This window comes from Helianthus annuus, chromosome 9 (assembly GCF_002127325.2).
Source record: "Helianthus annuus cultivar XRQ/B chromosome 9, HanXRQr2.0-SUNRISE, whole genome shotgun sequence".
NCBI classification, from domain to species: Eukaryota; Viridiplantae; Streptophyta; class Magnoliopsida; order Asterales; family Asteraceae; genus Helianthus; species Helianthus annuus.
The window spans coordinates 128,140,055-128,152,269 of record NC_035441.2 but is presented as its reverse complement, the minus strand read 5'-3'; the positions used below and the strand labels follow the sequence as shown (position 1 = coordinate 128,152,269).

General features: G+C 33.3%; 1 protein-coding gene and 1 long non-coding RNA gene across 2 annotated transcripts in view; one reads left to right on the top strand and one right to left on the bottom strand.

The window, feature by feature from the left end:
- LOC110878603 (protein ZINC INDUCED FACILITATOR-LIKE 1) overlaps positions 1-10,786 on the top strand; it is a 55,930-nt gene extending 45,144 nt beyond the window's left edge. Inside the window, exons 9-16 of the mRNA XM_022126936.2 lie at positions 7,636-7,794; positions 8,039-8,126; positions 8,468-8,553; positions 8,842-8,949; positions 9,741-9,785; positions 9,882-9,970; positions 10,256-10,299; positions 10,386-10,786. Coding sequence (XP_021982628.1) covers positions 7,636-7,794; positions 8,039-8,126; positions 8,468-8,553; positions 8,842-8,949; positions 9,741-9,785; positions 9,882-9,970; positions 10,256-10,299; positions 10,386-10,474 — 708 coding nt within the window. The 3' untranslated portion in view covers positions 10,475-10,786. The remainder of the gene's footprint in view (positions 1-7,635; positions 7,795-8,038; positions 8,127-8,467; positions 8,554-8,841; positions 8,950-9,740; positions 9,786-9,881; positions 9,971-10,255; positions 10,300-10,385) is intronic.
- LOC110878605 lies at positions 3,915-4,795 on the bottom strand. The gene is made up of 3 exons (XR_002558106.2): positions 4,640-4,795; positions 4,183-4,489; positions 3,915-4,109 (listed from the first exon to the last, which is right to left on the bottom strand). It is a non-coding gene; the product is annotated as an uncharacterized LOC110878605 (long non-coding RNA).
- Positions 10,787-12,215: the final 1,429 nt, after the last annotated feature.

Below are 12,215 nucleotides of genomic sequence, written 5' to 3'. Positions count from 1 at the left end.
CTCTAAAATGAAAAGAAATTTAGTGGTGGAAAAACGCTTATATAACACAAAGTAAATTAAAATAATGTTCTTACGTGTTGATCAAGAAATATAACCACTAATCTCTTTCCATCGATGTCACGGTCCCCGACCCGGTTTGACCCGTTTCAGGATCCGCGAAACAGAAAGTCTGCGGTAATCTGTTTATTGTGAGTTTAGCAGCGGAAAATTTATTTCACAGGATCGGCTAAGTTAAAACTTTTCCCGATTATTTTTATTTTACAATTCGGGTTAAAACCCCGGGTAATTTACAATACAAGTTTTTAGTAATAAAACACATTTCTTTATTTTATCTCGAGCCACTATCTTAAGCTTGAAATGCTTCCCCTGCATTTTTCCTGAATTACAGCAGATCACCTGAAACATGTTTGAAAAAGATTTTGTCAGCGGGGAAATACTGAGTGAATTATTCTAGTTAATGAAAACGACACATTTTATGATTATTCACAGTGTTAAGATCTTTTACGCATGTTTCTGATATCAACCAATTACCCACAGTATTTGTCACTCGACCGAATCTGTGACAGTGGTCATATCACCATTGGCTGCCCCAATGAATGACGTAAATCAATTAAATTAGGTACGCCCACCTAAAATGATTTAAACTATAATATTGTGCACAATACCCCACATACTGGCTGCAATTTGGTGATTACATCAACTTAATCACTGGTATTATAATCTCGGAAAATGAATTTGGAGTATTGTAATTTAATCACAAACTGTGATAAAAGAATTTATAAAAAGAGAATAACTCACATTGCAGATTTAGTGTTGATAGAATTTAGATTTAATCCCTGTTAAACTAATTTCACAATAAAGCACACAAAACAGGATTAGTGATCAATACAACGATTATGATAATTCCCCGAGATCAATTTTGACAATGAATGTCCAAGTGCAATACTTTGGCTCATTTATCAAAATGACAAACGATAAAGTATAGTACTTCAACTCGTATATCGAATTATCGACAACGACAAAGTACAATGCTTCGGCTCATTATCGAATTATTGACAACGATAAAGCATAGCCCAATGTGGGCGGCACTTAGACATTCTTTGGGTATATTGATCCCGGAAACTGAATCGTAATAGCGATCGACTAATTACCCTGTTTTGCGGCAGCACCTCGATAATAGTGTGTGTGTGAACGATTTCTATTGTAACTCAGTGTATAATTCGAAGTTTAACGTCGAATCTTCAGCAGAATTCAAGTGCCACTGCCCCCTATTTATATCTGGATTTTGGCCTCCCTCGCGCCACGCGAAGACGACCTGTTTACCCGTCGCGTGGCGCGACGAGTCTATTTCGTAGCCTAGGTTATTTCGTGTCCCAACTAGCCTTGATGAGTCAATTTTGACAGAAACTTACTGCCCAAGTAAAATTGTGAGGATTTTATCAACTGGGGTTTAATCCCCTCTGAGTTTTAGGGGCCCTGATCCTGATTCCGATTGTTATGAAAATTTTAGGGTTAGTGCAGAATTACTTGGGTATCTCAATTAGGGTTTTCTTAATAGCTAATTACCATTCTAATTATTAATTTTAATGAGAGTTGTTACAATCGACGTCATGCCAAATAAACTCCACCTTAACAAAGATTATATTATACCATGCTCTATCATTTGTCAATGATGAAAATTCTTCAACGGAAAAATGATCAGACATATCCTATTAAGTGTTCAATATTAGTTAACTAAAAAAATAAAAACTCCAGAAATAAAATTTAAACTAAAACATGATTAAAATTAAACAGCAACAAATTTAAATTTAAACTAATACATAATTAAAAGTTACATAATTAAGATTCAAAGTAATTCGAGAAAAAAAAAACTACAGTTATCATAAAACTTGTTCTAAGGTTCCCAAACCATTTTTTCATCCAATGGTGGTTCGTAAACCGCCACAGGGTCAGTTTCGTACCCTTCAGCCCAGGTCGGTAGTTCTTGTGTTTGACTGTAGTTTTCCAAATAAGGTTGGTTTGAAGGTGGAGGATGCATAGGAAGTATAGGAGTGTTTGGCACCGGACGATGGCACCCCTCAATTTGTAGTCCACCAAATTGTAGTTGAGCGAAGGTATAGTCATACGCCCAATTCAACTCTTCATCCGTCCAACCAAATGGATCATCATATTCAGGGTTTGCCAATGGAGGTGGGGTTGAAACCGAAGGTGGGGTTAAAACCGGAGGTGGGGTTGACACCGGAGGTGGGTTTGAAGTTAGAGGGTTTGAATCAGGAAGGTTTAAATGGTTTGTTGATCCTAGTGATTCAACGGGAATTGGATAACCACCGCCCATACCTCTCAATTGATATGTGTTTGGAGTGATTTGTAAACTGAAAAATACACATAATTACTATAACAATCAGCTTTGTGAATACAGTATTGTTTTAAATACAGTATTGTTTTGAATACAGTATTGTTTTGAACACAGTATTGTTTTGAATACAGTATTGTTTTTGAATACAGTATTGTTTTGTGAGGATATATTATAGAGACTACAGCTTTGTGAATACAGTATTGTTTTGTGAATACGGCGTTTTATTTTGTTTTGAATACAGTATTGTTTTAAAAAAAATTCCTGTAATGATGAAGGAAAAGATCAAAATATAACAGATCAAAGTAAATGAATGAAAAGATCATAATTATCACAAAACCATGACACATATCAGTCCCAAAAATGCAGGAAAAGATCAAAATATAACAGAACAAAGTAAAATCAAAACTACAAAAACAATTTACTATAATTTACACATACACATAATAACTATAACAATCAGCTTTGTGAATACAATATTGTTTTAAATACAGTATTGTTTTGAATACAGTATTGTTTTGAATACAGTATTGTTTTGAATACAGTATTGTTTTGAATACAGCTTTGTGAATACAGTATTGTTTTGTGAATACGGCGTTTTATTTTGTTTTGAATACAGTACTGTTTTAAAAAAAATTCCTGCAATGATGAAGGAAAAGATCAAAATATAACAGAACAAAGTAAATGAACCTAAATATCATAATTATCACAAAACCATGACACATATCAGTCCCAAAAATGAAGGAAAAGATCAAAATATAACAGAACAAAGTAAAATCAAAACTACAAAAACAATTTATCCTTTCACTATCCCGAAAAATGAAAAAATATATCAAAACATCCCACAGAACAAACTAAAATAAAAAGTACATAACAATTTATCTTTTCACTATTCCATATCTAAAATTGACCTAACTATCATAATTTTCATTGAACTACAACACGTATCATCCCCAAAAATGACCTAAATATCATAATTATCACAAAACCATGACACATATCAGTCCCAAAAATGAAGGAAAAGATCAAAATATAACAGAACAAAGTAAAATCAAAACTACAAAAACAATTTATCCTTTCACTATCCCAAAAAATGAAAAAATATATCAAAACATCCCACAGAACAAACTAAAATAAAAAGTACATAACAATTTATCTTTTCACTATTCCATATCTAAAATTGACCTAACTATCATAATTTTCATTGAACTACAACACTTATCATCCCCAAAAATGACCTAAATATCATAATTATCACAAAACCATGACACATATCAGTCCCAAAAATGAAGGAAAAGATCAAAATATAACAGAACAAAGTAAAATCAAAACTACAAAAACAATTTATCCTTTCACTATCCCGAAAAATGAAAAAATATATCAAAACATCCCACAGAACAAACTAAAATAAAAAGTACATAACAATCTATCTTTTCACTATTCCATATCTAAAATTGACCTAACTATCATAATTTTCATTGAACTACAACACTTATCATCCCCAAAAATGACCTAAATATCATAACTATCACAAAACCATGACACATATCAGTCCCAAAAATGAAGGAAAAGATCAAAATATAACAGAACAAAGTAAAATCAAAACTACAAAAACAATTTATCCTTTCACTATGTCATATTTGAAAGAACTTACAACAATGCAAGAGGGAGATGTGAAAAGCCGACAAAAATTTTAAAACCTTGATGTGAGAGCCGAGAAACAACGCAAGATCCGAATGCAAAGAGTTGATATATTCTGAAATCGAAGTAAATAGAAGTTGTTAAGTTGATGTTTTGAAAGTAGGATTATTCAACTGAGATAAACTTACAATTTCAGTTGAGTGTAGTTGAGAGTTTGTAAAGTGTGAGTAGAGTGTAGATATCTCTGGATTATTTATAGAGACTGAAGGAAGCAGTGCTGTCTTTCAAACAGTGTATGGAAGAGTGTTGGTATATTATAGAGACTGCAGCAAGCAAGCTGTCTTTCACACAAAAGTAAAGTGTTGCTTTTTCCTGTAGATTGTACTTCCCTGCTTTTGGCATCCCTTTTTGTCAGATGTGTGAGCATTGAGAGAGAAAGCAGATGGTGATCCGTGTGAAGTCAAATGGACGGTCCCGATCTTGATCCCTTTTTGTCTGTAGCATAAGTCAAATGGGTTAAGATCAGTTAAAAAACAAAAAGCATAAAAATAACAAAACACATCAAAAAACAGAGAATATAGTCAAGTTTATATTCTCTCAGTAGCATAGCATGTTAAAAATTAATATTCAAGGCTTAGAAATTACCAAAAAAGAGCGAAAAACCGACTGAATTCGAATCTCAGCCCATTCTTGACACTAATGCTCCGTTAGTTCTCGCAAAGTCAACCATCATAAAAAGAAATCAAGTATTAGTAAAGATTTGATATTAGTTATAACCAGTACACTATTAACTTAAAATAAATTTAATATAAATCACATTTTGTCAAGTTGCAAATATAAAAACCTTTATTATAAACAAAAAATAAAAGAAAATTGATGAATGATGATAAACTTTACTTTACCTCTGCTTGAGTGAGCATGAGACCACTAAGTGAGGGAACATTCTGCATATGAAGCCCCCATCGATTCGAATGAAGCAGCGTTCAGCGTCGCCAAAGCCAATTCCGAGACTCTCCAAGCAGATACACTTTCTCCGGCAGCCAGAAGATCGGAGTGAGCTTGTTCTGTAATAATAGTGATCGTGACAGTCGTTAACCAAAGGTATAACTAATTAAATTCAGATCCTAAAAAAAGGTTTCCTTGCGAGTTGCGAGTGACATACCTGAGTCGATTCATCACAAAACACATGCGAAAATCCTTCGTAAACCTCAGATTTCGTCCTTCGAACATCCGTCAACCGCTTCACCTGAAAAGTAAGAATCACAAAAGAACATGGTAAGATATATAACACTCATTGCAACTTATCAGAACATCAAACGGATCCCTTGTTCAAATCTGTGGATCCCTTGCCAGATAAAGCTTGTGATACATCTCATGAAACCCTAGATCTGCTCATCGAGCATCCCACAGAACAAACCAAAATCAAAAATAATAACAATCTATCTTTTCACAATTCCATATCTAAATGACCTAAATATCATAATTATCACACAACCATGACACTTATCAGTCCCAAAAATGAAGGAAAAGATCAAAATATAACAGAACAAAGTAAAATCAAAACTACAAAAACAATTTATCCTTTCACTATGTCATATCTGAAATTAATCTAACTATCATCACCAAAAATACAAATTCAAATATCACAAAACTTTCAACCTAATTTGAAATAACCGCATCTACTAACAAATCTACATCAAGATTAAAGATAAGAATCACAAAAGAACATGGTAAGATATATAACACTCATTGCAACTTATCAGAACATCAAACGGATCCCTTGTTCAAATCTGTGGATCCCTTGCCAGATAAAGCTTGTGATACATCTCATGAAACCCTAGATCTGCTCATCGAGCATCCCACAGAACAAACAAAAATCAAAAATACATAACAATCTATCTTTTCACAATTCCATATCTAAATGACCTAAATATCATAATTATCACACAACCATGACACTTATCAGTCCCAAAAAATGAAGCAAAAGATCAAAATATAACAGAACAAAGTAAAATCAAAACTACAAAAACAATTTATCCTTTCACTATGTCATATCTGAAATTAATCTAACTATCATCACCAAAAATACAAATTCAAATATCACAAAACTTTCAACCTAATTTGAAATAACCGCATCTACTAACAAATCTACATCAAGATTAAAGATAAGAATCACAAAAGAACATGGTAAGATATATAACACTCATTGCAACTTATCAGAACATCAAACGGATCCCTTGTTCAAATCTGTGGATCCCTTGCCAGATAAAGCTTGTGATACATCTCATGAAACCCTAGATCTGCTCATCGAGCATCCCACAGAACAAACCAAAATCAAAAATACATAACAATCTATCTTTTCACAATTCCATATCTAAATGACCTAAATATCATAATTATCACACAACCATGACACTTATCAGTCCCAAAAAATGAAGCAAAAGATCAAAATATAACAGAACAAAGTAAAATCAAAACTACAAAAACAATTTATCCTTTCACTATGTCATATCTGAAATTAATCTAACTATCATCACCAAAAATACAAATTCAAATATCACAAGACTTTCAACCTAATTTGAAATAACCGCATCTACTAACAAATCTACATCAAGATTAAAGATAAATCAACATTTAGAACCTAACCTGAGTCGATTCATCACAAAACACATGCGAAACTCCTTCGTAAACCTCAGATTTCGTCCTTCGAACATCCGTCAACCGCTTCACCTGAAAAGTAATAATCACAAAAGAACATGGTAAGATATCTACTAACAAATCTACATCAAGATTAAAGATAAATCAACATTTAGAACCTAACCTGAGTCGATTCATCACAAAACACATGAGAAAATCCTTCGTAAACCTCAGATTTCGTCCTTCGAACATCCGTCAACCGCTTCACCTGAAAAGTAAGAATCACAAAAGAACATGGTAAGATATCTACTAACAAATCTACATCAAGATTAAAGATAAAGCAACTTATCAGAACATCAAACGGATCCCTTGTTCAAATCTGTGGATCCCTTGCCAGATAAAACGGATCCCTTGTTCAAATCTGTGGATCCCTTGCCAGAACATCTCATGAAACCCTTGATCTGCTCATCAAACGGATCTGGTGATAGATTCAAACGGATCTGGTGATAGATCTCATGAAACCCTAGATCGCCGAGAAGAGAGAAAAGAGAGAGAGAAGAGACAGAAGAAGATCTGATGTTGTTTTGTGAGATGTGTGAGCATTGAGAGAGAAAGCATATGGTGATCCGTGTGAAGTCAAATGGACGGTCCCGATGTTGATCCGTGTGAGAAAGTAAAACATTTGGACGGCAGATGTATACCCTTGTAAAGGGTAAAAGGGTTTGTGTTTTCTTGTGCCTTAACAGTTGTACATTGTGCATTAAGTGTTTTTTCAACACCTTGTTCAATTACCATCTTGTCCTTCACATATCCTTATTAAAGTAGTATAGATATATATATATATATATATATATATATATATATATATATATATATATATATATATATATATATATATATATATATATATATATATATATATATATATATATATATATATATATATATATATATTGCTTGATTTCATATTTTAGCATGAATTCTACAACAAATCAAAACTGCAGGAAACATTACACATTCACAAAAATAATGAGTTGGCGTCTACTTCGGATGCGCCGAAGAAGAAAGATTCTACTTTATTAAGCCTCCTCAAGAACTGGCCATTAATGTCTTCTATCATTGTCTATTGTGTTTTCTCTCTTCATGACATGGCTTACACTGAGGTAGATTTCAAAATCTAGTCGATAGTCACATTTTACTGTTGCAAACAAAACGTTGTCAATTTCTATCATTCTTTCAAAGTACATGGTCAATTTCTATCATTCTTTCAAAGTACATGGTCCATTCTATATTGTTAAGTTGTTGATAAATAGTCAAGTACATTTTACCATGGTTTTAGAACTCTGATTCTACTACATATTCTCCGATAATAACTTCTAAAACAATGTTGAATTTTTTCATTCACAGATTTTTTCATTATGGGCCGAGAGCCCGAAGAGTTTGGGGGGACTTAACTATACTACTGACGATGTTGGCATGGTCTTATCTATCACAGGTGAGATTATTTATGATTTTTAACACCTCTCTTCTATAGTTGGATATTCCAATATCCAAATTGTTTTCAACATTTGATTATTTGACAAAATGTTAAGCTAAATTACTCATGTTCCTCAAACCTCTAACCACTAAGATTAGTGACTGCAAAAAAAATTGTCTGCAAATATGTTATGAGATCATTTTTGTCAAAAATTTTATTTGATAAACCTTACAAATTACATTTTCCATAAGCTTGGCAAAAGGGATAGGCCATGTAATAGATCAAAATGGGTCATTTTTAGAAGGTATCAAGTTGGTTAGGGTCAAAACGGGTTCTCACCAAACTGGCGATTGTTTCAGGAGCATGCCTTCTCCTTTCCCAGACAACATTTTTTCCAGTTGCAGAGAGGATATTTGGGCCTATCATGATAGCTCGCATCTTCGGAGTAAATTAACAATCTTCCTTTACCATCATTATTGCTCTAATGCTATTTCCTTTTCTCTTAATTATAATTACCTTCCATTTGACTATGAAAGTCTGACTATAATCCTTTATTCTTCTTCTGTATATCACAAATTCTTCTTAGAATATGATAATTATCATACTTCTTGATGTCATTATAGTTATTCGAAACGAATATATTTATATCAATTTCAAAGTAGAAGTAGTTTGTCTGACTTTCAGAGACAAAGGTACGATTGCCTTACATGCTAACCAGTTATCTCTTGTGTAGGTTTTGTCTATACCTCTACTCACAACTTATCCATACATAGCATTGTTAACTGGCTTTATGCTCACCTTTACATTAAATTTAGCATCGATCGTGAAGAATGTTTTATCAGTAAGTTTTTATATGAAGATCGACTGCATTGACCGGTTACCTAGCCAGTAGGGCTATAAACAAATCTAACGTTCGGCGAACAGTTCGTGAACCGTTCGGCGGAAAGTTCGTTTGTGTTCGTTCATTTATTAAACAAACGGACACGAACAAGAAATTTCGTTCATTTAGTTAAATGAACAAACATGAACAGAGGTCGTGTTCATTCGTGAACGTTCGGTAACATGTTCTTTTGTGTTCGATAGTTCATTAGTGTTTTTAGTTTTTATATTTATTTAAACAATTCAAAATTCCGACAAATTAAATATCTATTAAGTGTCGGTGTATTATATATTCTGTTATTATTTGTGTTCGTTTGTTTCCATTTGTGTTCATGAATATTAGTTTGTGCTCATTTGTGTTCGTCAATGTTCGTTTTTGTTCGTTGCTTAAAATTAACAAACAAACACAAAAGAACACGTACAAGTTCATTTCCTTACCAAACAAACACAAACATAAAATCTCGTTCAATAAGTGTTCGTGAACGATTCGCGAACACATATATTTCTTAACAAACGAACACGAACAAGGTCTGGTTCGTGTTCGTTCCGTTCGTTTGCAGCCCTACTAACCAGATCCACCCTTATTTTACCAATTGTAGTCGTGGGTTTCCACATACTATTATAAAAATAAAGCTTTACTTTTAATATGTATATGGATGTTAACATAAACAACCATAGAATTCAAATGTTTCTTTGTGTTACTACCATTATTTTATTTCTTATCACCATAACTTAGTTTCTCATTTTAACCAGATCTCTATCATAACTGCAACAGTCATGCTGCAAAATAAATTTGTGGTAATGTTATTTGTTTCTCTAGTTCTTATCTATTTTTACAGTGTTAATGTACATATATTAACTATTATATTTTATACAAATGTACATGGATAACAGGATCAACACCAAAGAGGTGCAGCCAATGGTCTTGCCATGACTTTGCAGTCGATTGCTAGCGCAATTGGTCCATCATGCGGTGGAACACTGTAAGTACTCATTTGTTTAATTATCAAGGGTAAAAATGGGTTGTGGTCAAAATAGGTCATTTGTAAGTCAGGGAAAGAAAAGAGTCGGGTTGAGCTCCAAAAAAGTAGTTAATGCATATATCAAATATGTTTCGTAGAATCTTTATACTAAAAATAATTACTATAATCTGTAAACATTTAAACACATTTAACAATAGTTTAGAAATTTACCTTTTAGCTAGTTATTTCTAACATCAAGCAGCAAAACCACCTCAAATTGAGTTTAACTTATATCTAAATTTGTAGATTGTCATGGTCCTTAAAGAGACAAAATGCAGCATTTCTTCCTGGTTCGTGATTTCTCTTGAAAAATGTTGCATAGGAAGATGAATTATTTTAGAAAATAATATGGCTTACTAATTTATTCGATTTTCAGGAGCCCAAATGATATTTTTTATCTTGAATGTAATTGTGGGGCTTGGAGTTCTATCGACGTTCAAGCCTTTTTTGATCACAAACCCTTAATAGTTGGGAGTACTTGAATTCGGACCTGATTCTTCAGGAATCCAAAGATTATATTCTAGTTGCCAAACTGATATAGGTAACATTTTTTTTGTTGGACATTCAACAACAGCAACCATGCATGTCATCTAGCTTTGTTATATTGAATGTGCATGTTTTGAAATCCATTCATCTTTGAAGGAAGTATTATGAATTCTGAATTTGCAGACCCTATAGCTATTGTTTTTTGAGGGTTGTTTTCTTCTATTTTAATTGTGACTTCTTCTGATCGTTGTCTGATTCGATTACTGCGTGGTTGTATTCTGTGACACTTTATCTAGACAACGAAGCTTGTCTTCTTTGATAAATACCTATTGACCAAAGATAAAACTTCCTCAATTTCTCGTTTTACCTATTTCAAGATACCCGAACCAAGTAGACCATGTAGATTTCAAGTTTCAATTCCATGGATAAATATCTAAATCGTGTGAGGTACTTTACGGTTGTTTGATGATAGTAACCCCTAGAGTGGGCTAGACTAACCCTTTGAGTGGGTCAAACTTCAAGAAACAAAGATAAGAACAAGACTAATTTGATTAAACTGTTCTTCTTATACATTTAACAAAACCAAGGCTTTAAATAGGCTTACAACATGCATGATTATTAAAAGGAAATGAGAATAAAAGGGATATTTAGTGGCAACGCCGGTAATGGTGTAAACATGGACTTATGGCTGACCTGGTTATTTAACTGGGCCATGATGGATTCGTATCAATACTCCCACCTTAAAAAAGGTCCTTGTCCTCAAGGACGGATTGGGAGTACCAAGGTGGTTTCAACGGAACGCCACAGAGGTCGCCATTCGGTTCTTCCACTTTCATTCAGGTCGTTACAACGGGACGCCACGGTTGGTGACGCTAACTTCGCCTTGTTGCCACTTTTAATGGTGTCAATTGGTTTGTTGATACTAAAAGCACAACGATCTTCAACAAGTACTTGACTCTCTTCGGTGCAGCGATTATGATAGTAGCAATGGCCTTGACATCTATTGGATCAGAATATGTGTTGTGTATGTTTTTCTTGTAAAACAGTTAATCAAATTGGGAAATTCAATCGAACAGTATTATCTAAACACATCAAACAAAATCACAGATGAACAATAAATGAGTGCAAATGATTCATTACATAAATCAATAGATGTAATACAATCAATAAGTACACAATACTCCCCCTCACCAGGTGATCACACTCTCACTAAGTTTTATGCACTTCGGCTCTTAGTATTAACTAATTAAAAAGATACTTAAAACTATATATAGGAGGTGTGAATTGCTGGTGATGTCATCATGAAAGCGACCTTTATCAATTTCATTAAATGATGCAACTGCAAGTATGTGAACCTACTAGATTGTTACATTGTTTTGTTGAACTGCTGGATCTTCATAGTAATATACTTGTTAGGATCTGAGTTTCTTTTGATTGTGTTGTTTAACTAAAATGAAAGATGAAACAGAGAATGATGTGCAACGAAAATGAAAAGTAAACTTTATAACACAATCATAGAAGAATAGTTTTCAACAAACATGATTTCATTAGTCGAAAGACTGTATCAATTACAAAGATCAACTATGCATGCATGTAACACTAAACTCCCCCTCAGCCTGAGCTCACAGTTAGTTCGTCCAAGATGATGGTGAAAAAGAGCTAATAGAACAGTACAGGTACTGTTCTATTTATAGTACGATCCTAACCACTTAGCATCTAA